Below are 27,844 nucleotides of genomic sequence, written 5' to 3'. Positions count from 1 at the left end.
TTTAACCTGGCATATGAAATAATCAGGACATGTTGTATAAATGGAACACTTTATTAAACCTTTGAACAAAATGTTTTAAATAGATTGCATGTTTTTTGTTGAATATCATATTTAATACATCAGGCTTTTGTGGCTCATAGAGTATGATATAGTGAAAATATGGAGGAAAAAACAGCTCCATTTTATTCAGAAGCTCAAATGGCCAAAAAGTAATGTAATTCTGATATATGCTTGTTATATAAATCAATGAGATTTTTACAACAGTTCAGCAGATACTTACATAGAAATAAATGTCAGTTTTCGCTCTATATCTCCTAATTATATACTTAGTTTTATGATCAATCCATATAATGCAATGCAATACAATGATGATTGAGAGATGAACAAATAAACGTGTTGATTATATTTGATATTCACATTTGAACATGATTGAACATGAGGTCTTGATAATCTGGTAACGCTACGTTGCTTCAGTCCAGTATGTGTTCATCTTCAAATGTGTCACTATCAATTTCATTTGCTTTATAAAAATCAGATTTCACAGCAAAAAGACACATGAAGCACGAGCTGAAGGTGGATGTTTGTAAAATTACACTAAAAGACCTTTTATTTGCTAACTATCAATCAGAGACAGAAGGCATGTAGTAAACTGTGTGCGACAGGTTTGTCAGCAAAATTTTAAACATTTAGAGGCTTTAAAACTTCATGTGTCAAATATGATACAGTAGATTGTAAGCAAAGGTGAGAAGGACATAAACTGTTGTGTTTTTGCAACATTACACACAGCACGAGTCTGTCTGCGGTCCGTTCTCTCCTGGCAGGAAGTGTGAAAGACCTACTTCCTCTCCAGGCAGGAAGCAGCAGCGCGGGTCAGGCTCGGCAGGAGTTTTGCGCTCTGACGTCAGAGTCTTGGCAGCTCGGCAGACGCCCGGCCTGAGCGCACCTGTCTCCCGTTTAAGTAATGGATTCTGCTGATGCTGCCCCTCGCAGCACAATTAGACGTTTCCTCAGGAGAGCAGATCCAGCTCGGAGCGCGGGACCGAAAATGATCCGCGAGCTCAGAACTGGAGATGTCGCAGAACCGCAGTCTGGAGCTCAGCGGGAGATATGCTTACAAATAAGACACGGCATGTGATTGTCACAAAACCCCTCTCTGATCCGATGCACTCCAGCTTAGAAATTGACACTGGCCTCTCGGCGTGCGGATGCAGTCAACTGTCCACAGCACGGACATCTGATTTACTCAAATTAATGGACTCATTTCCATAATATCATAAGCAATGTGAATCATTTGATTAATTGTGGCCTTTTTGGAAAAGGCCTGTGGTTTGGAAACAGATCCAACATTCATGTCTTATTAGGTTTGATTTTGGGTTCCCAAATGCGCTACACATGTGCAAATAATAATAGAAATGTTGACGTTCCAGTGAAATGTGTTGCTCTGACCTAATCAAAACAGCAGATATTATTACTCTGCATTGTTTCGCAAAGGCAGGCGTGTGTGTGTGTGTGTGTTTCAGAAAGGTCAGTGTTATGCAATATAGTCTTTGCAGCCAGATTTGGACCACAGCATGAAGTCTGGGCCAATTTGCTGATTATTTTGACTAGGAAGAGCCTGACTGTGTGTATAAAGACATTTTTGCATGCTGTTTAGTCATGTCAATTTTATTTATATAACGCTTTTCACAATACACATTGTCTCAAAGCAACTGTACAGAAAATCATGATGTTAATGTTTATAATATCTTTATATATTCATGCCTTATAGTCACATTTAGCTAAATAGAGCTGGGTGATAATATCCATTTTTTCCATTTTGTGACAATATAAGCGATCAAGCAGTTAAGATTTGCTGGATAATATATGTTGCTTTATGTGAGTATACTGTAGGTATGCAGATAAAGTTGGATAATTTTATAGAGCTGGAAAATAATATATAATGCATTTTGCAACAACACAGTCAAGCAGTTGAGATTTGCTATATAGTATAGGCCTATATTGTTTTATGTATAGATCTTTTCTTCCATATTGTGATGTACATCCGATTGCAATGGATTATTGAAAGAAAGAATGTAGGGTGGGACTTTGTTCTGTGCATCGGTTGTTGATTGGATGTTGAGATGTGGGCGTGGCATTTAAAACATGCAGGGGCGGGGTTTATGCAAATGACCGGAGAAGTCCTGCATATGTCATTTCACTGGAAGATCAAAATTATGGCATTTTGATTAAAAACTACAATATCAAAAAAATAAACAAATAAAACATGGATGGATCATCGGCAATAAGGTCTATAACACATATTCAGAAAACAGAGAGGGTGAATTGTCATTTCATAAAAAATAAACCTAATACTTTTTTTTTTTTAGTAGATCATGGTGCAACATCTGGATTTGACTCCCATTGAAAACACACATACTGGCATGTTTTCTGACATCTGACTGAATGAGTAAAAAAAAGTAGTTCATCCAAAAATAAAACTTCTGTCATCGTTTACTCAGCCACAAAATGAGAATTTCAAAGAATCATTATGCATATGTAAGTTCATTGTGACCATGTCTTTCTAACTCCAAAGAGAACATAAAAACATCGTAAAAAACAGTGATCCAGATGATCATACACTGAATTCCAAGTCTTCTAAAGTCATATAATAGATTTGTGTGAAACAAAGACACAATTATATTCATTATTCAACGGCTTCTGTGCCACAGAAAACAGCATGAGCAATGACAGATTTTCGGGTGAATTATTCCTTCTGCTTCATATCTTATTTACTTGAATAGTTTTATAGGTTCGAAGTAAGAAGCTGAATGATTCACGTGTCACGGGTTTGGAGGTTGTGAACAGACACAGGGAAAGTCACAGGGGTATTACTCAACACGCGGAGGGTCAGAACAAAGTGTTGTGTGTCATCCTGGAGAGATGTTTAAGACTGGAGGGTTTGTGGTGTTCCTTCACCCTTCTGCCTGCTAATGTTCATGAGTCATTCTGGTGGAGCAACACACACGCGCACTCACACACACTTAAGCCTCTGCAGTTATAATCCCATCAATTAAAGTCATCATAACTACAAATTAATTATTTAATTTCTTAATGCATGATCCTGATGCTGTTGTGAAAGTGCTTTGTTTCAACCACTTGTTTCTAACCACCTGTCTGCTGCTGTGAGATGGGAACTAGTGTAGCACAGATGCATTTTTGGCTGTTTCCCAAAACCGTGTTTCCTACCACTAAACTAAGCTGGCTGTGGGCCTACAGGCTTGAATTTTTGCAATTTGAAGGAGGAGGAATATTGGATGCAGTCGAGGCATTTCACTCTTGAATGCATCCAAACTTTGAGGCAATACAAAATTATGTTTACTGAAGTTCTGAAGTCAGCATGAAGTCAAAACTCTGTTTACTTTCTTAAAGGAATACTTCACCCAAAAATGAAAATTTGCTGAGATTTTCCTCACCCTCAGGCCATCCAAGATGTAGAAGAATTTGTTTCTTCATGGGAACAGATTTGGAGGAATTTAGCATTACATCACTTGCTCACCAATGAATCCTCTGCAGTGAATGGGTGACACCATTAAAATGCATCTTATGAAGTGAAAAGCTGCGTATTTGTAGGAAACAAATCCATCTTTTAGAATTTTTAAATTTAAACCATCTCTTCTGGCCAAAATATGAGTCCATAATCCATAATAACACTTCCTCCATCGAAAAAGTCCATCTTCTGTTGTCCTCTCACATTAAAATCCACCCACATATTTGTTAAGAACTGTTTTGGACTGTTTTCGGTTGTAGTTTGACCAGTGCATATTTCTCTCCTGATCCAGACCAGGTGACTTTTTCACTGGAGGAAGTAATACTATGAATATAGGACTTATATTTTAGCAACAGTTTGAAGTTAAAACATCTTGATGATAGATGGCTTTTCACTTAACAAGACATTAATTGATGGACTGGAGTGGTGTGGATTATTGTGATGTTTTTATCAGCTGTTTGGACTCTCATTCTGACGGCACCCATACACTGCAGAGGATCCACCGGTGAGCAAGTGATGCAATGCTAAATTTCTCCAAATCTCTCCCCATGAAGAAACAAACAAACAAAAATTTTCATTTCTGGGTGAACTAATTTCACTCTGTAATACATTAGATTACAGAAGTCAAAAGGGTGACAACTGGTGTGCAAGAAAGTTGCACAAATCACTGCAGATCTCACAAATGACCTTGAAGGAGGATTCAGTCAGAGGACTGTAATTTGTTGCTGTATGACTGAAAAACCTTTTTTTTCTTCCCTGTGCCTGCACTACAAAAATGCATGCTTTTTAAAGTAGGGGACACAGGTAATGTGTTTGGTGGGCTTATGTAAAAGCAAAAGCTCCAGTAATGAAGCTGTTGTTCAGCCACAGTCAGCAGGAGGCACTTTGAAGTGCTTTAGTCCTTGTTGATAAGAACTCTGCTGGGACCTGGATAAAGCTGACGGCCAAATTCCCTCCGTCACTTGCATGTCTCAAGGTTACTGCTGCAGTACGGCCAAACGCGCAACTGTAGTCTAAGAAGCGTAATGCAACTGCTACACTTGCCAAAGCATACAGGGATCTTTCCATAAAGAGAGGCTGTTGCTGGATTCTCTTTGATCACATGCTTTTTTCTCAAGAGCTCCTTGTGAACACAATGCGGATAAAATTCAATCATGTGTAACAAAGGCGTCAGTCAAGGATTTAATTGAGATGAAAGCATGCTTTGAATCCAGCGGAAGAGCCATTGCACGAGTGTTTGGCTTCTCGGAAATGATTTTTGGGATGCACTGATGACACATTATGCACGCTGCATGCACCACAAACCTTGCGTCACCAAACTGACGTCATCACATGCTTACTCAACCAAGTTGCATGCTTCGCTCTGAATCAGCACGTTTTGAGCTTCAGCAGTGGACGGTTCTCGGTGCGTGACTGAAACAAACAGGACCACAAACACGTAGTTACTTATTGGTTCTTTATTATGAAGTGAGAAAATGCCCGGTGTCGTTTGTGCTTTACATTGTTCAAATGCTGGGGGAAAAAACCCAGGGAACAGAAGTCCAGAAATAAGTTCATTTGATTCTTTACAGCTTGTAGAAATATTCAATTCCAAAGGATTATTTACAAGGCGTCTTGCATTAAACAGTTAGTTCTCCATGTCCGTAAATACAAAAACAGAGGTTCGACTAATACAAGGCCTGTCTACCTGAATTGCTAAGGTTTGTGCTACTATTTTTGTTGTTTTTTTTCTTCAAAAAAAGTCATAAATGTTCTCAAAGAAGTGCTTTTCAAAGACCAATCTGCTGTGTCCAACTGTCCATGTTGCAGTAGGATCTCCTACAACAGCGTTTCCAGGTTTAGCGCCGTTCACATCCACAGATTTGGAGCAAATGATCCGGATCGCGCGCAAAGCTGTTCGTTCAGCAGCACACGCGCCTACTTTCTAAAACTACGTTATTAAATAAGAGGCAGGCAGTGCATAACCACTTACAAAAGGACCCTATATCCCTTCCCCTCCCCGTCCCGTGGAAGTATCCGCTAATACTACTCTGGCATTTCCCTGATATTTAACTTCTGAACGACTACTGATAGTATTGGATAAAATCGTGGTTAAAAATGCTATAGTTATTACTCGTTTTAGCTTTTAAAAATACCATGCATTATTGCTCTATTCTTCATCATGACTCCCGAGAAATATTGCCGACGGATGCTATCTAGGTTTTGGCAAAAAATCCAAAGCTTCATAAAATTGGCATAGATTTAGTAGTAGTTTTTTTTTTTTTTCCTTTTTTTTTTCTTCTTTTTTTGTTTTTTTTCCTTTTTTTTTGCATGCAACAAATTTATAAAGTGGCAACCAAAAATAAGATATTCAGAAAGTGGCAAATGCTTTGGCATATTGATGACGAAGGCTTGGCAACTGAACAACAAATTAAAGTGCAAATTAACAGTTCGTAGGAAATAAATATATAAATACATAAATAAGTGATGAATAAATAGTTTTACCTCAATGCTGAACACTTTTGTGGCCACTGGCAGCAGTACAATATTATCCAATACTTAGAAAAGGTTTGACCTTTCGAGAGAAACAAAGACATTTTCAGTGTCCTCTGAGTTTTGGCAAAAACAAGTGAAATTTCGGCTCTGAATACGTGAACAGCGGGAGAAAGAGTACACTTAGAAAAGAAAAGTTAAGGTACATGCGATTAATCCTCCAAGACGTTGTCGTTGTTGTTGTTATTGTTGTTGTTGTGCTGTCATCCATTCACACTTCCATTGGGCTCAAAGGAGCAAATGCTCCCTTGAAGCAGGCCGACTCGTAGTGCTTGTTCAGGTAGGACTTTAGAGCAAAGGTCTTGTTGCATCTCTTGCACTTGTAGTGCTTAAAGGCCGAGTGTGTCTGCATATGGGCACGCAGGTTCGAGCGGTCGGCGAACGCCTTTCCGCAGTGCGCACATCCGAAGGGCTTTTCGCCCGTGTGTGAGCGCATATGTCCCTGTAAAAGCCAAGGCCTGCTGAAGGCCTTCCCGCATATGTCACACTTGTGCTTGAGGTCGTGGGTCAACAAATGCATGGCCATGGCAGGCATGGAGACGTAAACCTTCCCGCAGGTGGGACACTTCTTGGCCATTTTGCTGTCCATGCTGCGGTGCGTTTGCTTGTGTCTGCTCAAGTTGGAAGACGTGGCGTATGTCTTTCCGCACTCATTGCACGTGTGCCGCTGAAGGCTCCTAGGGCTGCTGATGGCTTTTCTCCTCGACCTCCCATCCGTGATGAAGAAGGCATCCACCGTGTAGCCCTCACTGACCGCGTTGTCTCCGTTGATGTAGCCCGAGGAGATCTCCGACTGCGGGCTGTCGGGCTGGTCCGAATCCGGAGCTCCATAGTCGCTGTAGATGGGTTCGGGCGAGGGCACTTTGATGCCGTTGTCGCTCTCGCCATCATACGGTGCCGGGGTCATGTAGTCGCTGATGTAGCCTGTGAGGGGGAAGGCGATGCAACAGTTCCTGTTACTTCAGCTGGTTTAGGTGAATCCAGACGCAATGACTTTTTCTACATTAACCCGCACGCGCGTGCAAAATTTCAATTAGCGTGGCAACCCATTTAAACACAATGGCGAGGAGAATGATATCGCCCCGGTTATAATTGCATTTGCAGTCTTGATAGAAATTGTGCAGAATTAGGTCGATGTGTACCGAATGCACAAAATATATTACTCTGTAACCCCCAGATGCATGCATGAATATTCCATAAACGTCTGCTTATGCAAGTGTATGCAAAGCGCAGGTTATGTAGAGCGTGAATAATAACGTGAAACATGATCAAGCGTTCCCTTAATAGACTGCGTGCGTTGATAATTCACGTTTTGATAACTCTCGGTGCAAATGTGAAGTACTTGTTGCTAGCGCTGCGTTTTGTGAAATAAAATGCGCCTGAAAGCGAGTCGAATGCGTGCTTGAAAGAGCGCAACACCTGAAATGTGCCGACTCGACAAAAACCGATGCGCCTCACGGTGTTGAATACAATGTGACCGTGGGTCAACTACACGAGGTTGCGATTATAAACCATCAAACGTCCACATACATGCACTTGCCCTTGCGTAAACACGATCTGGGTGTCAAATAAATGTGATTACCTTTCTCGTGAAAGCGCAGGCTGAGGTCTGCCCTGGATCTGCCATAGGAGCTCTCCAAATCAGCGGATGAGAAATCATCAAGCTTAACCTTTTTGACCAGGAAAGACCTTGGCATGTTTTACGATGAAGGGGAAAAGCACTCGTCCTCCGGTCGAATCGCTCGCTTTCCTCATGCAACGCTGGGGCAAAACGCGTTTTTTAGTATCGTTCCTCTTCGGTAATGCCGAGATTCGGATGCCAGCGCAGGGTTACGGCAGACCCTCGAGCCCCTGAATGCGCTTGTGTTGATGCAGCGCGACGCTGCGATGCTCACGGCAGAAATGCAACTTCAGCACTGGACAGCTCCCGTTCGGCGGCGCGCGTTCAGCACTGGACAGCTCCGCTCCGCTGCTCTCTCTCTCTCTCTCTCTCTCTCTCTCTCTCTTTCTTTTTCCGCTCTCTTTAGTTCCGCTGGGACCCTTCACGACGATCGTATCTTCCAGGTTAGGGCTTTAAGTTTAAACTAACTAGTCCTCTAGTTTCCAAGATGCTTTTCTACCCCTAAAGACACAGAAAGGACAGTGAAACAGCTGAGTCTGCGTCAGCCTGTTCGCTCTCCGCTCTCCTCTCTCCTGCTTTATCTCCCAGCTGTTCCGTCTGAAGGCGTCGGGCTTTCTGAAGTCTGTTGATCAGCTGTTGGGATTTATATGGCTGCGATCAGGTGGGAAATGAAGATGGAAGTACTTAATTTAATCCATAAAAAATCTCCCGGGACCAACATTGAACTGGATGGCTTAATGACGCTGTGAGACGTGCACGCCTTCTCCAGATTTTTCTCGAAGCCTGAAACGAGACAGAAGGGTTTATTTATATCACACATCAGTTCGGTTTTCATAAATTAAACGTTTTTTTTTTTTTTTTTTTTTTAAATAAATTGATAGTTTTGTGTAACCTTTTAGATTTAACCCCCTTTCAAGATAACACATAATACGTTTAAATGATTTAGGTTATTAAAATAAGTACAAAATAATCATGCATGCAAATGTTTGTAATCAATTAATCATCTTGTTTGGAAGATTGTGTTGTTTTGCACTTCATTTGCAACATTGTTACGTTACAAAATCTGCCCTCCCGCCCTGCGTTTTCGCGCGCTGCTTCTGCCGCGAACCACTAAATCAACTACTGGCTGTGGCCTCAGGCTTTCAGGTCATTCTTTTACATCACGGTCTATAAACCAATGGCTTTCTTTTCATGCAAATCACACGAATTGGGTACCAGAAGGTCCGTTTCCTCAATGATTCCAGTAGGAGCCATATGTCCGCAATTAACGCGGGTCCTGGAGCTGTAGTACACACTGTTGTCTGACATCGTGTTCTCATTGTTCACTCCTTCAATGGGACGAATAAGGACGTCCCGCAGTAGGATTGTCGTTTCACAAACATTAAGACCCGGAGAGAGAGCGTTATAGTGATAGATGCTGCTTTGCACTCGTGTCTGTGGAGACTAGAGGGGTCATTATACATTGTTCATTTTCTCATTTAGGGCACGCAAGTCTTTCGCCCACTAAGATGCTGCGTACACGCATTGCAATTTCACTGCAGTCCTACGGTAAGATGCAGGAAGTAAATAAATAAACAAATAGACAGACAGACAGACAGACAGACAGATAGATAAAAATGCATTCATGTTATTGCGACTGTCTGAGAAAAAAAAAAAAAAGAATTGTGAGGGAAAAAAAAATCAGAGTTGCCAGATATAAACTTAGAATTGAGATTAAAAAAAAAGTGAGAAGACCAAATTCTGAAGTATAAACTCCCAACCGTGAAGGAAAAGGCAGAATTGTGAGTTAAAAACTATTAATTACGTTTTTTATTTTATTTTATTTATTTCATAGCAGAAAAAGAAAATACTTTTACCTCGTCTTTGAAGAATTATTAAGGGGGGGTGATAACCTGTGGATGCAACTTCAAGATTTTTTTAATAAAACACTGTCAACTAAAATCTGAGGAAATATAAGGATTAAAGACAAAATGCAATCTTCTCTATATATTTTCTATCCATTGAATCATTAAAATGTGCGCGTTAGCAGGCCCAAAAATGTCTTCCTCATGGAAAATGGGGCTAAAAAAACAAACAAAAACATTTTATTTTACACACATGTAAACGAGGGACAAAAATGTCTCTCGTTTCACAGAATGATCCTTAGGTTGATTCCACATTAATGTGCATGCATGTGTGTAACAGTATCACGAGCATGCAGTGAGTATGTAGGACACTGTTGCACAGCAGTTGACATTCCCAAGCGCGCGGAGAGGACGGCAGCAGCAGCAGCCCACGGCGACCTGACGTGTTTATGGGGGGAGAAGGACGTTCGCGCACGGAGGCTTCTCGGGAAGTGCTGACATCAGCTGGAAAAACACTGGCGAAAATATTGAAGTGCGCCTCATTTGCATAATAATAGTCTACGGTGTGTTGAGACACACCGAACAAACGTCTCATCGGAGTTGAAATCAAAAGAACTTCACTGACATTTAATTCTCACGTACGCCGTTTTCAATGAGACCGATTCAAACCAGCACACAAGGCACTTCTGGAGCAGGCTGTAAAGGACACGTGGAAGGTCAAAGACAGGATATTGTAGAAGTACACTATTTACTTCTGTACTTCAACCCTCAAAAATAATATTACTGTACATACATGGCTCAAAAACATTTTTCATTTCTTTATTTTCTATGCATGTAAGGCAAATATGTTTATGTTCAGATGTAGATTTAGTGAAAAAAAAGGCAAGCCATATTTCAGTCAACCCTGACCCTAAAAAAACAAAAAGACTTTTGAAATGATCAGAAACATGTTTTAGTTTTAGTTGTTAATGAATTATTTTTTCTAATTGAGCACATCCTGGTTTTGTCAGCTTTAGCAACCAATTTATGATTCTACATGTGCACAAGAACACAAACACTGTCTAAATTATTATTAAAATGTTTTTTTTTTTTTTTTGGCAAAACACTGGTTTTAAAGAATATGCATATAATTGAATTATTATGGAAGCCTGTTTCTGCTACAGGATGAAAAATAAAATAGGTCATTGCAAATTATCTCACAATTTAGACTTTTTTTTTAGTTTACATCTCACAATTCTGAGATTTTATCTTGCAATTCTATGAAAAAGTCGCAATATCTATACACTGTAAAAAGTGATAAGTTGACTTAACTTAAATAAATTGAGAAAACCCGTTGCCTTAAAATTTTTAAGTAAATAATAATTAAAAAAATAAGTTAAGTGAAAGTTCACTTAACTTAAAAAAATATATATCACTTATCACTTTTTACAGTGTGAGGAAACCTGTTGCCTTAAAATTATTAAGCAAATAATAATTTTAAAAACTAATAATTTTAATTATATACTTAATCATTTTAAGGCAACGGGTTTCCTTTTTTTTTTTTTTAAGTTATACTTCATGTCTTGAGTTTGTCTTGCAATTCTGAGAAAAAAAATCAGAATTGTGAGATATAAACTCAGAATTGCAAGGAAAAAAAGTGATTTGTGAGAATAAATGTTGCAATTGTATCCTGTAGGGGAAACAAGCTTCTATACATATTTGACACTAATATATGCTTTTATATATGCTTTAAGAAAAAACAGACATCTGGCTTCCAAAAAATGAGTTACCCTCATGTTGTTTCAAACCTGTATGACTTTATTTCAAATAATATTAGACCCCTGACTTTTTTTGCACTGACATTTTTCAAAATATCTTGTACTGTGCTGCACAGAAGAAAGAAAGTCGTGCAGGTTTGAAACGACATACAGCTCTAGACTGTAAAAATGTTTTGCCAGGTACCCTAAATTAATTTACCTAGTTTTATTGAAGTCAATAATATAATTTAATTTGACTGAATCAACCTGGCGATGTAATTTCCATATGTCAGATCAGGTAGAAATAGCTCTTTAAGGTCACACCTGCACTTTTTCCAGAGAAAAAGAACATCAGATGGATGGATGAAGCCATCATATACCGCTGAAAAGCTGACAAAAGAAAAAAATAAGGTTAAACTCACAGCTTCAGATGATACAGGAAAATGTCACAATCTATTTCCACAGTCATGCGTTCATACAATCACAAGTTATTGCACCATCTATCTCTCTTACCAAAGCATACGTGCGAACACACACACACTTCTGCAGAGCGCCACTCTTGTTCTCATGAGGGTGTGTCAGCTGAGACCTGATGCCCCTTTGCATCTGCCACGGCCGGCCGGTGACATTGATGGGCAGATTCAGGCTTAGCAGCTGCCCTCCGTCTCTCTCGCTCTGATTACAGGATCATATAGAAAATCTGCATTAAAAGGATAAACACAGCATTGCGTTTATTTAGACAAGCTGTTCAGCAAAATCTGCATTCAATGATAGATAGATAGATAGATAGATAGATAGATAGATAGATAGATAGATAGATAGATAGATAGATAGATAGATAGATAGATAGAACTGGAAGAATAAACATTATAAATAATAGTAAACATTACAATCTGAACAGTGTTTTACAATGTAAAATAAAGGAATGATGTGCAATAATCACATTAAGTCAATTACAAAAGAAAAGAAATGCTGTAATGCCTGGAGCTGTATCCTACGACACTTTAACACAGGAAAAAATGATTTTGGTTTCCCAGTTTCAGAGAACATTGGGATTTATTTGGGGTTATGAGAAACTCAAAGATTGTGTGTATTGCACTGAACTCACAATAAGCCCATTACATGAATGTTATTGGTACAGTAATTGTCTGCTGAAAAAATACAATGTACACTGTTCTTGTGAAAGAATAACAGAGAGCGGTGCAAAAAAAGAAATGCTTAGACATCAATATTTTAGCTTTATTTTAGGATAATTCAAGCCAAATTCAGACATAGTGGTATTATTACCGAGCAAACATCTTATGAATAAAGCACAATTGTTTCATAAAACTTTGCTTATGGCTCTGGCGCTGTGGAGAATAGCAGTCTCTACTACAGCTCCCGGTATATCCGGAAGAACATTCTGTCTGGGAAGTTGCTTTGTCAGCGAGCTGACACATTGAAGTGATCGGAAGGATCATCAAAAGTTATAAAGACCTCAGAAGAGTTTTTGTCTTTTGAATAGATGTGACTCTTCTGATTCATTCTGCTGAATGCAGCGTTTTCTTTGGTGAATCAATTCAGGCGAAACAAATCGTGTCAAGTTTATTGTCACTCCTGTATGGAAGCCCATTTCAGACACACAAAAAATTTATGTGAGATTAAAAAGTCATAATTATGAGACAATTAATCAAAACTGTAGTAAAAACCTCTTCATTTTTGTCACAATTATGACTTTTATCTCATAATTTCAACGTTTTGTCATAATTATTTTTTCTTAAAATTTCAACTTTTTATCTCACTATTGACTTAATATCTCATACTAAGTCATAATTATGAAATAAATCAAAATTATGACACAAGTTTACATTTTGTCATAATTGTGACTTCTTATCTCATAATTTCAACTTTTTCTCTCATAATTGTGACATAAGTAGAAAGAAATATATATGTAAAATTGATATACTAAGCCATAAAGTTGTCAAAAAATGATGTAATAATTATGACCTTATCTCAAAATTTCAACCTTTTCTTAATAATTTTGACATAAAAGATGAGATAAAAAGTAAAAAATATTGTCAATTATGAGATAGAAAGTAAAAATTATGACAGTCAAAATCATTAGATAAAAAGCTATTTTGAAAATTCAAATTTTTGTCATAATTTATTAATTGATTTCATCTCTTAACTTTTTTTTATCTCATAATTGTCAAATTTATCTCAATTATGACTATAATTTTGATTTAATAATCTCATAATAACTTAGTATGTCAATTATGACTATTCTATACTTTTTATCTAATAATTATGGCAACTTTTTATCTAATAATTATGATTTACCTAAGCAATGGAAATGGCCTTCCAAACTCCTCTTATTGTGGGAAAAAAATGAAATGTGGTTTGTTTGAAACAAAAGGTCTAGATTTTTCTTTTTTTTTCTTTTTGATTGATTCATAATTTTTTGAGGCAGAAACTAAGGCATGTGTGGCGATGGGAACAAACTCCTAACACAAATTATTGAACTTCAGCGTAGAACTTACTATCCTATACTAAGTCATCAGATTTAACAATGTATGCCTGGCAATGGAACAAATTAAAACAAGCTTTTGCAGTATAATGTGAAGGAAAGAAAAACAGGTGCTGTATGTGTAGAAGCAGGTTCAAACTGCCCTCAGGCCTTTCATTTCCACTCTTACTCCTAATGGAGAGTTTAAACCTTAATCTCACAGGAGCGTCACCCCTTCATCCAACGCTTCAGTGCTCATGAAGATAGGGAACCCTCCGTGGAAGACCTTTTGACCCGTAGCCTCCTGACCCTCTACGCTCCAGTGGTCATTAGAGGGGAGGGGACTGCGGCCGCTCTCTCTTTCCCAGCATGCTCTGACAAGCGCATGCATACGCTCACACATGGGGCTTCTCTTGAGAAAATCAGCTATCAGTCTAATCTGTGTGGCTCAGGAGGCTTGAGAGACATTAATCTTATTTGTCATAACCGGTCTCTGGGGAACAGACCCCACCGGCCCGACCCATGGCCCAACTGGAGGGGAAAGGGGGGCGCGCCACAGGAAACCCCATATCGCACCCGTGCAGTCCCTGAAGCTAATTAGATGTGAGAGTTAAAGAAACTACGAGGAGGACAAAGGCGACATTATGTAGATTCCCGTTTCGTTTTGGCCCTTCTGAGAGAAAACGCAGAAGATTAAGAAAACGGGAGTGTGCGGACAGACTGATAAACCTGCTTCGGCTCAGGAGCTTCAGACGGGCGTGGATATTGTCGACTGGCTTGTTATTTTGGTCAGTTTCAAACATGCTGATTCAAACAGAGTTCCTAAAACCTTAAACATTAAAGCTGTCTAATGCAGTAGCTCTCAACTGGTGGGTCACGACCCAAAAATTAATCGCAGTTCCCCTCTGAAGTGTCATGGACAGCAGGAACTACAACTAAATTCAAATAATAAAATGCAACTAATCTTATATTCATGCATAGTTGGACTACTAAAATATCTTTTTTTGTTGATATCAACTGGTCATCCAATCTTGATGCAAATTCATCTGTTACTTGTAGAAACTAAATTGGATGCAACATGAACATGCCCTCATTCTCAAGAATCATGAACAAACTACACAATTCAGATACATTTGCAACTCAATGAATTACTGCAGCTCAAACAGCAGAGCATGGGACGAGCAACACTAAGGTCATGGGTTCGATTCCCATTAAATTCAAGCACTGACAGAAACATGTATATAACTTGAATGCAATTTAAATCACTTTGGATGAAAGTGTCTGCCAAATGCATAAATGTAAATGAGGATAAACATGGTTTTCTGCCATATAATATGTGACCCTGGACCACAAAACCAGTCTTAAAGGTCAATTTTTTGAAATTGAGATTTATACATCATCTGAAAGCTGAATAAATAAGCTTTCCATTGAAAATCTGGAATCTGAGTGTGCAAAAAAATTTAAATATTGAGAAAATTGCCTTTAAAGTTGTCCAAATGAAGTTCTTAGCAATGCATATTACTAATCAAAAATTAAGTTTTGATATATGTACGGTAGGAAATTTACAAAATATCTTCATGGAACATGATCTTTACTTAATGTCCTAATGATTTTTGGCATAAAAGAAAAATCAATCATTTTGACCCACTCAGTGTATTGTTGGCATGAATGTCATTATTTTGACTGTGTTGTCATAATTGAACAAACCCTTAACTCTAAGCAAATATTAAAGACGTTTAAGTTTTTGATTTTAAGGACATTTTTGTTTTTCTTTTCTGTGTAAATTGGGTTCCAACTAAAACAATCTTGTTTCGCAAGCAAAACCAGATGAAAAGCAAAAGCACAGACCTAATAAAGGTTACAGAACTAAAAACCAGTATGAAATAGTCCGAAATCAGCATTAATCAGCGTGGCGCACACAACAGTTGAAGACAACAAAATTGTCATAAGTTTGACTTATCTCATAATTATGACTTGGTATGTCATAATTGACTTTTTATCTCATAATAGCTTTTTGTGTCATACAGTAATTATGACTTTTGACTTAGTATCTCATAATTATGACTTAGCATGTCATAATTCTGACTGTTTTGTCATAATTGAACCAAACCTTAACTCTAAGTAAAGCATTAAAATTGAAGAATTCTTTAAAGCAAATAAGAAAGGCATTTCAGTGTTTGATTTAGGATTTTCATTTTTGTTGACTTTTCTGTGATAAACAGTTGGGTTCCAACTAAAACAATATTGTTCCTCAAGCAAAACCTAAAGCACTGACCTAATAAACGTTACAGAACTAAAACCAGTATGAAATCGTCCGAAATCAACATTACTCAGTGTGGCGCACACAACAGTTGAAGACAACCAAAACTGGCAGCCGACAATTTGAGCCGAATGTGGCCGGAGGCTGAGGACAGTTAAGAACTCTTCTGTTCTGTGACCTTTAATTGGGACAATGCCGCGTCCACGGCTCTCTTTGTCTTTCGGCCTGCGGAGGCATCATTAAGGCGGTGTGTGGGCGCAGAACCGAAGCCAGCACTGTCATTGTCATTAGCAGAGTCCGGCAGAAGATGTGTGAAGACATCCAGGCCACTGCGTTCAATGAAGAACAAATAAAGAGAGCAGGACAAAGGAAGGCCAACTGGTAAATTGAGGGTACACATGTGGAGCGGGGAACTCTAACCTGTTTTACATAGAGCCGATCAACAGGGGAATAGAGCGGATTAGCATTTTTATTGCGCAGCGAAAAGCCCCAGCATCCTGGTGCGTGCCGTCCTCCTCCCTCCCTCCGTCGTGTCACCTGTCCCATGCCTCCCATGGCTCTGGGATGGCGACGCGCCCCTGGCTTTCGCTCAAACACATGCTGTTTGTGTGTGCACCTGTGCGGCCGCTTGTGTAAACGTGAGCACGTGTGGCATGCGTGCAAATCATGCATGTGTATGAGACATGGGTGATTTGTGAATAACATAAATTAAATCTATCTTCCCCGAGGAAATTTATTTTGCTCTTTTGTAGCTCTGGAGGTTTCAATTAAGTAATGAAGTCTCAGATGTGTCTACTTCTGAGAAATAAAAACAGAAACAAGTGAGTCAGTTGTTGAGTACAGAGCAGTAAAAATGAATGTGAACTATGATAAGAAGGGTTTATTGAACTAACTGTGCCAAGATATCAAAGTCAGCAATCAAAAGAGATCTTATATAAACTCACACATTTCTCATCAAAAGATCTGAGCTGCTCTTTACATTCATTTTATAGCTCTATACTCGTTAGTGTGTCATTTTATTTCTTTAAAGAATTTAAGGAGAAACATCTAGAGTTGATAATTTAATGAATCAGAAGTTAGAATCTTCTGAACTGCGAAAGAGCAACCTCTGAGTAATAAAATAAATCTGTGAGCATGTAAATATTTACTACTCAGTGTTGTCATATTATATAAAGATGCATTTTTGGCCGTTTATGCATTTGGGAGACGCTTTATCCAAAGCAACTTACATTGCATTATCAGTTCTTGCATTCCTTGGGAATCGAACTCACAACCCTGGTTTTGTTAGCACTTTGCTCTACTGTATGAGCTTCACGAATCTTGTGAGATAAGTGAATGATGTTATTTTCTTTATATTACCAGATATCTATTTAATTGCTTTCTCTTAACACCAATAAACTGAATATGATCAGTCCTATACCCCTTTAAACAAATGAGCCAACTGTTGTCATAATAGCCAGTCAACCAGTCTTTTCGAGTATTTACAGTAGGTGCAAGCTAATTTCACAGCGTCCAACAAATATTTACTGTTAAATCAATTGTCTGATGAGGGAATATTTCAGTATACTAACCTGAAAAACAAATTCCTTGAATATATTTCAGCAATCACGTCGTTTGTTTGTTCTTTCTTTCAGGTATCCCAAGCGATGCCCGACTCTCGAATGAATCGCTGTTTGCAGTCGGTTCTTTTCAATGAATCAGTCAAACGGCTTCGCAAGACGGTTCGCGATCCATTCTGAATCGTACGAACTTTAGTGTATAATGGAAATCAACAAGAACGAATCATTTGCTTAAATGATTTGTTCGAATATGCAGATTCGGTCACTAACAAAACATTCACTAACGAATTGAATCGTTTGAAGCAAATTTTCTCTGGCGGTAAAACTTTAACGCGATGTTACAGATGAGCTTACATAAAAAAATAAAACAAAAGGAACGCTGGATAAAGTGGATATTTACCAACGATATTAACGGAGACAAAACTTATAAGATAAATCGTGTCGATTTTCATCAATTCAACACCTGCACGTGCTACAGGTAATCCATTCCATCAAAACACGAACAGTACATTAACTTTATACTAACAAATAAAATCTTTTCTTTTTTTAAACAATTGGCTTCATGTATCATGTAAATATCTGTACCATGGTAGCCTATATATACAGTATGTTACTTTTATGAAAGATAAATTTGAAAACCTTCATTTAGCCTCATGTAATGTGAATTAAGTCTTTTAAAGATGTTTTATCGCCCATTTATGTTAATGCTACTATGTTGTACCATTCTTTATATTTATTTCAGTTTGTGATTCTGGATTTTTATGAATGACATATTGTGTATTTTCAATATACTAAATATATAGCAATGCATATTACTAATCAAAAATTAAGTTTTGATATATTTATGGTAAGAAATTTACAAAATATCTTCATGGAACATTATCTTTACTTAATATCCTAATGATTTTTGGCATAAAAGAAACATCAATAATTTTGACCCATACAATGTATTTTTGGCTATTGCTACAAATATACCCCGCGACTTAAGACTGGTTTTGTGGTCCAGGGTCACACATATAGGTCAACTTTCAGTGTTCCTCTGTGTTTTACTTTGGGTGCCAAATGAGGCAGGACTGGCATTGGTTGGCTAGTAGTAAAGAGCTGTGAAATTATTCTTATGTATGTAGCATGTTTGGTCTTGGGAGAATGTGATGAGAATGTTTGAGATCTGTTGCAATAAAAAAATTGACACTTTTGAATGCAGACTTTGGAATCACATCAAGTCTGACCTGTTGAAACCTCTTCTGAAATAAAATACGAGGTGAAGACTGTGAGGTTAAAAGGCCCTTTTCCCATTGATGTCTGGGAGAAACAATTGAGACATTAAAGAGATGTCATTTGTGAATTTTCTTTCCTACAAGTTCACACGTCCTCTACCACCTGAGGAAGACACTGTGATGGAAACGGCCCTTTTTTCAGCCAATCAGAATCTGCCCCTCATCCTCTTCGTTTTCACCCACTTCTCTCCATTATGCTGTTGCTCGGGCTCTTGATGAGCCGAGCGCTTTCGTATCGTGTGTCTAGGTCGGAGGAAGATGGGGGCAAGCGGAGTTGTTTAGCTGAACCCTGATGAGTCTCTGTGATATGAAGTGACTGCCGTAGCGTCACAGTGTAGTGTAGTCAGCAGAGGTTTGTGTGGCTCGAGCAATCTCATTATCCCTTAAATGGGAGACGCAGAGTCTATCAGTGTCGGGAGACTGACATCAGATACGGGGAACGGGGGCGTCCGTGGCTCTCCATGCAAATAACCTTGCTTTCCTCCACTCTGTCTGTCTGTCTGTCTCTCTTTCTTCAAAAATCTTCTGAGAGCATTAAGCTGCTGTTGATGCGCTGGGTTTGTGTTTGAAATATATACTGGAATATATTTAATATATTTAATTATGCATGCTCAGTTCCCATATTTTTACATTTAAATAACATTTACCCTAATCTAGCGCTCAGTTAAAATTAATATTTATGGAATTTATTCATTGCTATTTAGCAAAAATAATATTTAATCTGAAAATGAATCCATTTTTCATAATGTTCAAATTTCATATTGTATTATGTAGTGCTTTATAGCAAAATTTACTTAGTTTTAACTTACTTAGTGGTCTAGTAGTTTAGTGTAATATACAGTAGCAGTATTTAAAACGATTGTTTGTAGTTTGTGTTGTATTATTAATTTATTGATTAACGGCCATAACATGAAAAGTGAAATGATCGGCATATCCATATTGGACTGAATTTTATTATCCATGCATCCTTAAAAACTGATCCTGTCAGCGCCTAGGTGAATTGTGTATTTTTCTGTTTTTCTGTGTGTGGTGAATTATTAGGATGAAGTTATTGAAATTCAGTAAGACATTTGGAAAGCAAAATGGAAAATTGTGTTGTTCAGCCTGTGTTATGTTGACAACCTCAAGCCTGTTTACCAACTGCAGCATAAGCCTGTTGAAACCTCGTTCAGTGAGTCAGAGTTAATTATCTAAGAGCCAGACTCTCATCTGATTGTCATGGTTTGATGCTCGTCCATGTTTGTGTGCCAGACACAGAACATGCAACACTTGAAAAGCTGAACTGTGCACGACCACAAACTCTGCCTAAAAACTGTCAACTGATTGCAAATTTCAACTGAATTTATTACATGATATGTCAGTTAACTGGTCAAATTAATCACAATTAACTGCTTATGTCAATATTTGTTGAAAAAGCATCAAATTAAGATTAATTGATGCTTTTGTTCCTCAATAAACATCGATTAATTCATTAAGTTACATTATTCTGACAACTAGGGCATTAAAATAGACAAAAAGTGATGTATAGTACACATGCAGGAAGATATCTTTTGCTTCATGTCTTGCTGTTTTTTTGCACTTGCCAAGTAGATGAAAAACACATCTGAAGGCCCTTGCGCTCTGGTCCATGCTGTTGAACTTATATTTTAGTGCAATACATTTTTCTATAATTAAAGGAATAATTCACCCAAAAAATGAAAATTTGCTGACAGTTTGCTCACCCTTAGGTCAACCAATATGTAGATAAGTTTGGAGAAATGTAGCATTACATCACTTACTCAGAAATGGATCCTCTGCAGTGAATGGGTGCCGTCAGAATGAGAGTCAAAAAACTGATAAAACATCACAATAATCCGCAAGTAATCCACACCACTCTAGTCTTGTGAAACAAAAATCTTCACGTTTTTTTAAGAAAAAACCTGATCCATCATTGAGATGATTTTAAATTCAAACTGTTGCTTCTGGCTAAAATAGTTCTCTATCCATAATGTTGTTTCCTCCAGTGAAAAAGTCATCTGGTCTGAATCAGGAGAGAAATATGCACAGATCAAGCACCGTTTACAAGCAAATACAGTTCTAAACAAAAATGTGGGTGGATTTTGATATAAGAGGACAACAGGAGATGGACTTTTTAAAGAAGCGTTATTATGCATTATGGACTTTGCATATATTTTGATCAGAAGTGACAGTCTGAAGTTAAAATGCTTTAATTATTGATGTTTTTTACAAACGTGCAGCTTTTCGGTTCACAAGACGTTGATGACTGGAGTGGTGTGGATTACTTATAGATTATTGTGGTGTTTTTATCAGCTGTTTGGACTCTAATTCTGACGGCACCCATTCACTGCAGAGAATCCATTGCTGAGTGATCTAATGCTTGAACAAACAAACACATCTCGGATGGCCTGAGGTTGAGTACATTTTCAGCAAATTTAATTTTTGGGTGAACGGTTCCTTTAAATAAATGAACACATTAAATTGACAGCCCTACTAAAACTTGCACTCATCCATGTGTATATTCACTGTTTCAGCATGTGCATGCATGTTTGTGAGATCAGGCTCTGTGTTGTCTCTGAGTGTTTTTCATTGTCTGCCTCCGTATCATATGCTGGTCCCTGCGGAGGCGGCCTGCATGCCGTAACCAGTGATTTGGATGCAGAATGCAGGTCTGCAGCACTGCGGCTGCATGCTGTGCAAGGCCTGTGCGCTGTGCAGGGTTTTTTGGCAGCGTGCATTTCTGTAAAACAGACGCACTTCACCTTGTGTCACACCATCACGCGCCACAACTGTCAGGCACCGACGTCAGGGTTTCATGCCATCTGGAGCGAGATTTAGAGAGAGACAGAGACTGGTGCATCACATCTGATTCTAGTGTTCATCCAGACTGGTAGGTCAGAACAACTTGATCATATAAACTTGATGTTTTATTGTCCTTTGCACTCTGGAAATCCAGTTTTATTGTTCAGAAGTTGTTCTTTTGTTGCTCAGTGGACGTAATGGAGTTCTCAGTTGTGTTTAAGTGTCAACTTTGTCTTTAAAGTTCCTCCTAAAATTCTTTCAGTAATAAAAAAAATTAACTCAAATGAGTCAATAATTGACACCCAGTAAGAGTATATGAGAAATATTTGAGTTCATATTGAAATTTGATTGCCAATTTTGGCATCTTTTGCAAATTGGAGCACAATATAAGACATTGTTGAGATCTCTTCTGAAACTCTTCTGAAAGAAATGTGAGATTACTGGGAATCTCAGTCTCAATTTGTTCTCCATTTAATTTCATAACTATCTAGGAGAAACAAATGAGACATTAAAAATCTTTTTTTTTTGTCTGAGAGCAATTTTTGATGCTCAGTTATTGTTAAGAGCTATTTTTTTTTAAATGTATAACTCAAGATGAACTAAACCATTTATTAACGATTACTGCCTCAGCAACTAATGAACATTCGATATGATTCAAAGATTAAGTAATCAATAAATTGTTATCAGTTAAATGCGTCATAATATATTAACTACCTAATAACTTATTTTATTAACTAATGAAGTAAATTCATATGTTAATTACCACATTGGGTCGAAGCCATGCCTTTAAACTTCCAGTTGTCTGCTTTAATTAATCATTAGCTAATGATTTGCATGGGTATCATTATGTTATGACTTTACTTGTTGAGGCACGTGATTATTATCTAATTGTTAAGTAATATGTCATTGTGGTTATAGATTTTGAATTAGTTAGTTAGTCGAGTGCCTCAACAAGTAAAGTCATAACATAATGATCATTTGTTGCTGATACAGTTTAGTTCTTCATGAGTTACACATTAACTCATGATTATCTGTGCATTTGTTAAGCATAAATTAATGCATATTAGTGTCACCGTATTGTAAAGTGTTACCAGATGTTGTTTACATCTCATCTAAACCTTAAAGGGAGACATTTGTGAGATTACTGGTGAGAAAAAGCAGGTGGAGTCTCAATTTGCTCTCTATTTAATCTCACTGGTGTGTAGGGAAAAACAATAGAGACATTAAAAAGGTCTGTGAATTTTTTTGTGAATGATTATCAATTATTGTCGAGCACTATTTTTACTGATTTGGCAGCTTGGCAAATCCGAGCATAGTTTGAGACATTGTTGAGACTGCTTCTGAAACATTGGAAAAACATGAGATCACAAGGGGTCATATTCTTAAGAGAAAAGCAGAGAAAGGTCTCATTACTGTCTAGGAATAACAATTGAGACATTAAAGAGGTCTGTAATTTTTATTTTATTTTCTTTTTTTTTCTACTGAGAGTGATTTTTGATGATCAGTTATTTTCAAGATCTATTTTTACTCATTTGTCAGCTTGGAAAATCTGAGCATAGTTTGAGACCCTCTTAAAGGGTTAGTTCGCCCATTTAAGACATGTTGTATGCAATCCTTACCAGCACTATAGTGCATACACACTGACCCACCCTTTAGTCACCTCCCTGGTCAGAGTTCTGGCCGCTGGAAGTTTTTCAAGATAGTACTCCTGGTTAGTTTCCGGGGCCTCAAAACTGTGCGTTTTTACGTGAAAAAATTATTTGCGTTTCAAAGCTTGAATAATTTACATCACAAAAAACACGCCTGACAAAATTCATACCTCAGTTTTAATCGGCACTATTTTCTTTCCATTTCTATCAATCCGCTGCTGTCAACGCCAACAGTGCGCACGTTCAGATCAGCTGTTGATAGCGCGACCGCTGACAACATGTCTGACTACGAAACTTCTGATGACGAAACCAATTTTAGCACAATGTCAGACGGAACAGATGATGATGAAAGTAATTTTCAGCTTGTTTACGGTACAGTTTAGACATTGGATCATAAAGTTAGTAAATAGAGCTTACCCGTGGTACTGGTACAGCAAAACTCTTTAAAATCATTTTTTTTCTTTTTCCTCCTTGGTTGGGGATGTAATCGTCTTCGCTGAAGTGAGCACTGCACACACGGAAATCCTTGATTCTCGATATTTTAGCTCCCGCAGAGTAGCCGATGGCAACCAGCCAAAGCTGTCTCGTAGCTATATCCGAAACTGGAAAACGATGGAATCTGAACGGTGATCCCGGCACATTCTTGTGGTCACAGCCTGGGAATTTACAAGTTCGCACCATTGTTCATTTTCTACTTTTTATGTCGTTGTCATTCGATTGTGTAAACACTATGGAACAGCTGATCTGAGCGTGCGCACTGTTGGCGTTGACAGCAGCGGATTGATAGAAATGGAAAGAAAATAGTGCCGATTAAAACTGAGGTATGAATTTTGTCAGGCGTGTTTTTTGTGATGTAAATCATTCAAGCTTTGAAACGCAAATAATTTTTTCACGTAAAAACGCACAGTTTTGAGGCCCCGGAAACTAACCGGGAGTACTATCTTGAAAAACTTCCAGCGGCCAGAACTCTGACCAGGGAGGTGACTAAAGGGTGGGTCAGTGTGTATGCACTATAGTGCTGGTAAGGATTGCATACAACTTCATGTCTTAAATGGGCGAACTAACCCTTTAAGATACCTTCTGAAACTCTTGGGGGTACATGTGTGAGATACCATTTGACATTTATTTGATTATCAAAAATTATTTTTACTGATACTTTTTAGTATTGAATAAAATGTGTTTTTATAAATATTTCATATATTTTAAAAAACAAATTTGTTTAAATATTTTAAAATATATTTTTAATAAAAAATGTTTTATCTCATCTTGTAGACCACCTTGGCCTTATTTATTTGTTTATTTATCATACTTTTGTGATGCATATTGGAATAGAATTTTCAAAGTGTGCATGTGATGTTAGCTTAGAATTTGGCCAAAGAATAATGTTGTTGCCTACCTTTTGAAACAGCTTTCATGTCTTCAGCACACCTATGATGCCTAAAAATGCTGTCTAGATAGGCAGCGCTCTAGATTTTGTAAATGAGCAGTCAGCTGTTGGCAGACAGTGATTTGACATTGGGGAGTTATGATTGTATGTGTGTGTGTAGGTCAGCCTTCTCTCTACTATCCTCCAGATGGCCCAGGTGACGTCGTATATGCGCATGTTTGAAGATGGAGAGGACGGAAGATACACTCTCTATCAGACATGTGCTCCTCAAACATCTCCATGTAAACATCTGTGGAGACATGACAGCGTCAGATTAATCACTGCAGTCTGGAACACACTGCTGTGCCACACACACACACGCTCGCACGCCAGACAAACCCATCACACGCGCTACAGTGTGTGTGTGTGCGCTGAATACTAATGCAGATTAGCTCCATCTATATCCAACTGTCTGTGTTTGGACACCCTCCATCTTTTGCATATTGACAAAATGCTTTCCTGCAGGGCAGCCCAGTGTCGTTAATTTGACTGTATGGGACACGGTACGATTCAAACACGGTGGTTCTCAACTGGTGGAGCACGGGTCTGTTTAGGAAACATGCAACCTAACCATAACTGTGCATAAATTGCATGGGATTAGCAAAATATTGGCTGAGCAACTTTTTTATGTTATTTATGTTGTTGACGTCACAAGTCCATTCAGTCAAACTCTACCGCAGTACTGTTCTGATACAGAAATAAAAAGGCTTTTATTGTTGATGTTAAAGGCTCTGCACTTAGTTGTATTTGAAGTAAAATAAAACTACCCAAGGTGAAGAAAAGTTAAATACTTGCTACAAGGATAAATATGTTTGTAATGTAAATGCCATATTTAACGTTTTATTAATTTAATAATTTGCGTTCTGAAAAGATGAATTGCTTCTTGGTGTACGATCTAAAATCCTGAAGAAAAAGGTTTAAAACCAGTTCTAACAGTGATGCTTTTAAAAGAAGGCTGCATTTATTTGATCAAAAACACAATAAAAACAGTAATGTTGTGAAATATTATTGCAATTTAAAAGAACTGTTTTATATTTGAATATGTTGTAAAATACAATGTATTCCTGTGATGCAAAGCTGAATTTCAGCCTCATTATTCCAGTCTTCAGTGTCACATGATCTTTCAGAAATCAATGTAATATGCTGATTTGCTGCTCGAGAAACATTTCTGATTATTATCAATGCTGAAAATAGTTGTGCTGCTTAATATTTTGGTGGAATTCGTGATACATTTTGTTTCAGCATTCTTTGATGTATAGCAAGTTAAAAAAAACAACATTTATTTGCAATTGAAATCTTTTGTAACATTATGAATTCTTCACTGTCACTTCTGATCAATTTAATGCGTCCTTGCTGAATAACAGTATTAGATTCTCTAAAAATAGATAAATAATAATAATGTTAGTGTATATATTTTGTCTGCTTTACAGAAGCCCATGGGCCAGACAGCATGATCAGTGTACAGTAAGTGAATGGTGAGTCTTATCATTTGCATTTTATTTACTTTATGGTTTTATCCTCATTGCAGTAGAAGCCAAACTAACACACCAAATGACTGTCTTCAAACTTCCATTTGCATTTCATTTGTTCTTGAATGCGCCCTGGAGATTTCCATATTCATAATGGAACTGCAATGTCATTAAAACACGTTTATTGTGTTTCAACTGCCTTTTTCAGAGAGCACGGAGGGCCCGTCACCTCATGAGCGAGGTTAAAGACGCCATGCGGCAACATCGCAGATTAATACCCACGTCTCCGACCGTCAGCGAGAGATTTACGCCCTCTCTGCAGTAAGAAAGAGGCAGGTGAGCGGAGCACCAGGCAGTTAGGTTGTGATGATGTGTTAATTAGTCCCTGACTGATTTGCACACCGTGGGTATCGTAGTACGTGCGTGTTTGCGCTGTCGGCTGTTTATGGGTTTCCCTCGCTCCCTCAGACAGACTGAAGTGCTTGCTTTGTCGTACTGGACCCAGGTTGCTTGAGTGTTTTTTTTGTTTTGTTTTGTAAAGCTGTCTTTATAAATGGCAGGTAGGACTGCATCAGCACCCAGAAGGCACCTGGACTCTCAGCTGAGCGCCCAAGTTTAGCCCGAGGCACGACAGCGGAGAGAGTGTTTTGCTTTTGCATGCACGTACGCTCACAATCACAGCTGCGAAAACAGTGCTGAAACTTCTTTTTCGGCCTGTCATCAAAAGCTCCGCTGCAAGTATGAACTCTGGTGTAGAGCGATCATACTGCTCATCACCATAGCTACATTGTTTTTGTAATGGCGAGCAACTGCGTGCCAGACATCTGTCTTGACAGCTATTGACTGCCTGAAATGCAGAGAACTCTGAGATTAGTAAAATATCGCAACTAGAGCTTTCTATTGACAAACAAGCCAATTCCGTTAGTGCTTCAAACTGATTTCATACATTCAGGGGCGGCGTTTCCGTATGGCAGAGTATGGCAGTTGCCATACCCTAGCTCAGTCAGGTGTGCCGTGGAAAATTATCCAAACTTCATATCTCTAATATTTCATATTATCATTTTAAATCAGTGCTATTGGTCTTTCTTATATCTGTTCGAGGGTTTTACAAACATTTAGCCAATAAAAAGCAATTAAAAGAGCTTATCAGTAAAACAGTCAAACTATCAGAGAAACCTCGTAACTTCACCCCACCGCGCACAGCCTGGAGGAGACAGATCTCCGCTTGTTCGCAATGCAAGGGTAAATAAATAACTTATGTTTGAATAAGAACAGCGTTTTCTTTACTTAAACACTATGTCTGGCAAATTTTTGTGTGTTTGAAGAGGGGAGAAGCGTTACATTTGCCGTTTAGTTGTAGCCAATATAGGCTGTACGTTTTAAATGCAGCGATTCATCGTTTATGAGATTTTGGCCAAGTGTATTAAACAACAAGAAAAACTAAGTGCCCATATGGTTATAACCTGTAAGTTGATGAGAGCGTATACACTTGCGATGCACTTGCTGCCTCAGATACAGCCATTCTAATGACAGACAAAACACAGATCTCCGTCATTCGCTGGTCAAAAACCTTAACTCCATTTAAGCTTGATTTTCATATAATGTTAAGTGCAAGTGTCTGATAAAACCACAATACCAACTCTGACGACGCAGTGTTTAAT

General features: G+C 38.1%; 1 protein-coding gene and 1 long non-coding RNA gene across 10 annotated transcripts in view; one reads left to right on the top strand and one right to left on the bottom strand.

The window, feature by feature from the left end:
- Positions 1–4,963: 4,963 nt before the first annotated feature.
- On the bottom strand, positions 4,964–17,720 carry scrt1a (scratch family zinc finger 1a). Of its 2 annotated transcripts, none has more exons than XM_058753936.1 (5): positions 17,576–17,720; positions 11,773–11,959; positions 11,584–11,649; positions 7,641–8,462; positions 4,964–6,982 (listed from the first exon to the last, which is right to left on the bottom strand). In XM_058753936.1, exons 4-5 carry the CDS (start codon positions 7,753–7,755, stop codon positions 6,270–6,272), a joined length of 828 nt encoding a protein of 275 aa, XP_058609919.1. In that variant the 5' UTR covers positions 7,756–8,462; positions 11,584–11,649; positions 11,773–11,959; positions 17,576–17,720; the 3' UTR covers positions 4,964–6,269. The 2 variants fall into 2 exon arrangements, with proteins under 2 accessions (XP_058609919.1, XP_058609920.1); XM_058753937.1 differs by having other exon boundaries at positions 11,773–11,934; positions 17,576–17,647.
- Positions 17,721–17,900: 180 nt separating this feature from the next.
- The window catches only part of LOC131525929 (uncharacterized), a 67,363-nt gene continuing 57,419 nt past the window's right edge, over positions 17,901–27,844 (top strand). For all 8 annotated transcript variants that reach the window (XR_009267325.1, XR_009267327.1, XR_009267323.1 and 5 more), the window contains exons 1-3: positions 17,901–18,041; positions 26,145–26,189; positions 26,392–26,519. This is a non-coding gene — a long non-coding RNA (uncharacterized LOC131525929). The remainder of the gene's footprint in view (positions 18,042–26,144; positions 26,190–26,391; positions 26,520–27,844) is intronic.

This window comes from Onychostoma macrolepis, chromosome 19, assembly GCF_012432095.1.
Source record: "Onychostoma macrolepis isolate SWU-2019 chromosome 19, ASM1243209v1, whole genome shotgun sequence".
NCBI classification, from domain to species: domain Eukaryota; kingdom Metazoa; phylum Chordata; class Actinopteri; order Cypriniformes; family Cyprinidae; genus Onychostoma; species Onychostoma macrolepis.
The sequence above is the reverse complement of the archived record's forward strand: the minus strand, read 5'-3'. Positions and strand labels throughout refer to the sequence as shown.

Bases quoted from the DNA above. Each gene is read 5' to 3' on its own strand.
- scrt1a (XM_058753936.1), bottom strand. From the start codon at position 7,755: ATGCCAAGGTCTTTCCTGGTCAAAAAGGTTAAGCTTGATGATTTCTCA. The intron at 6,983-7,640 runs GTAATCACATTT...TCCCCCTCACAG, and splicing joins CCTGCGCTTTCACGAGAAAG to GCTACATCAGCGACTACATG.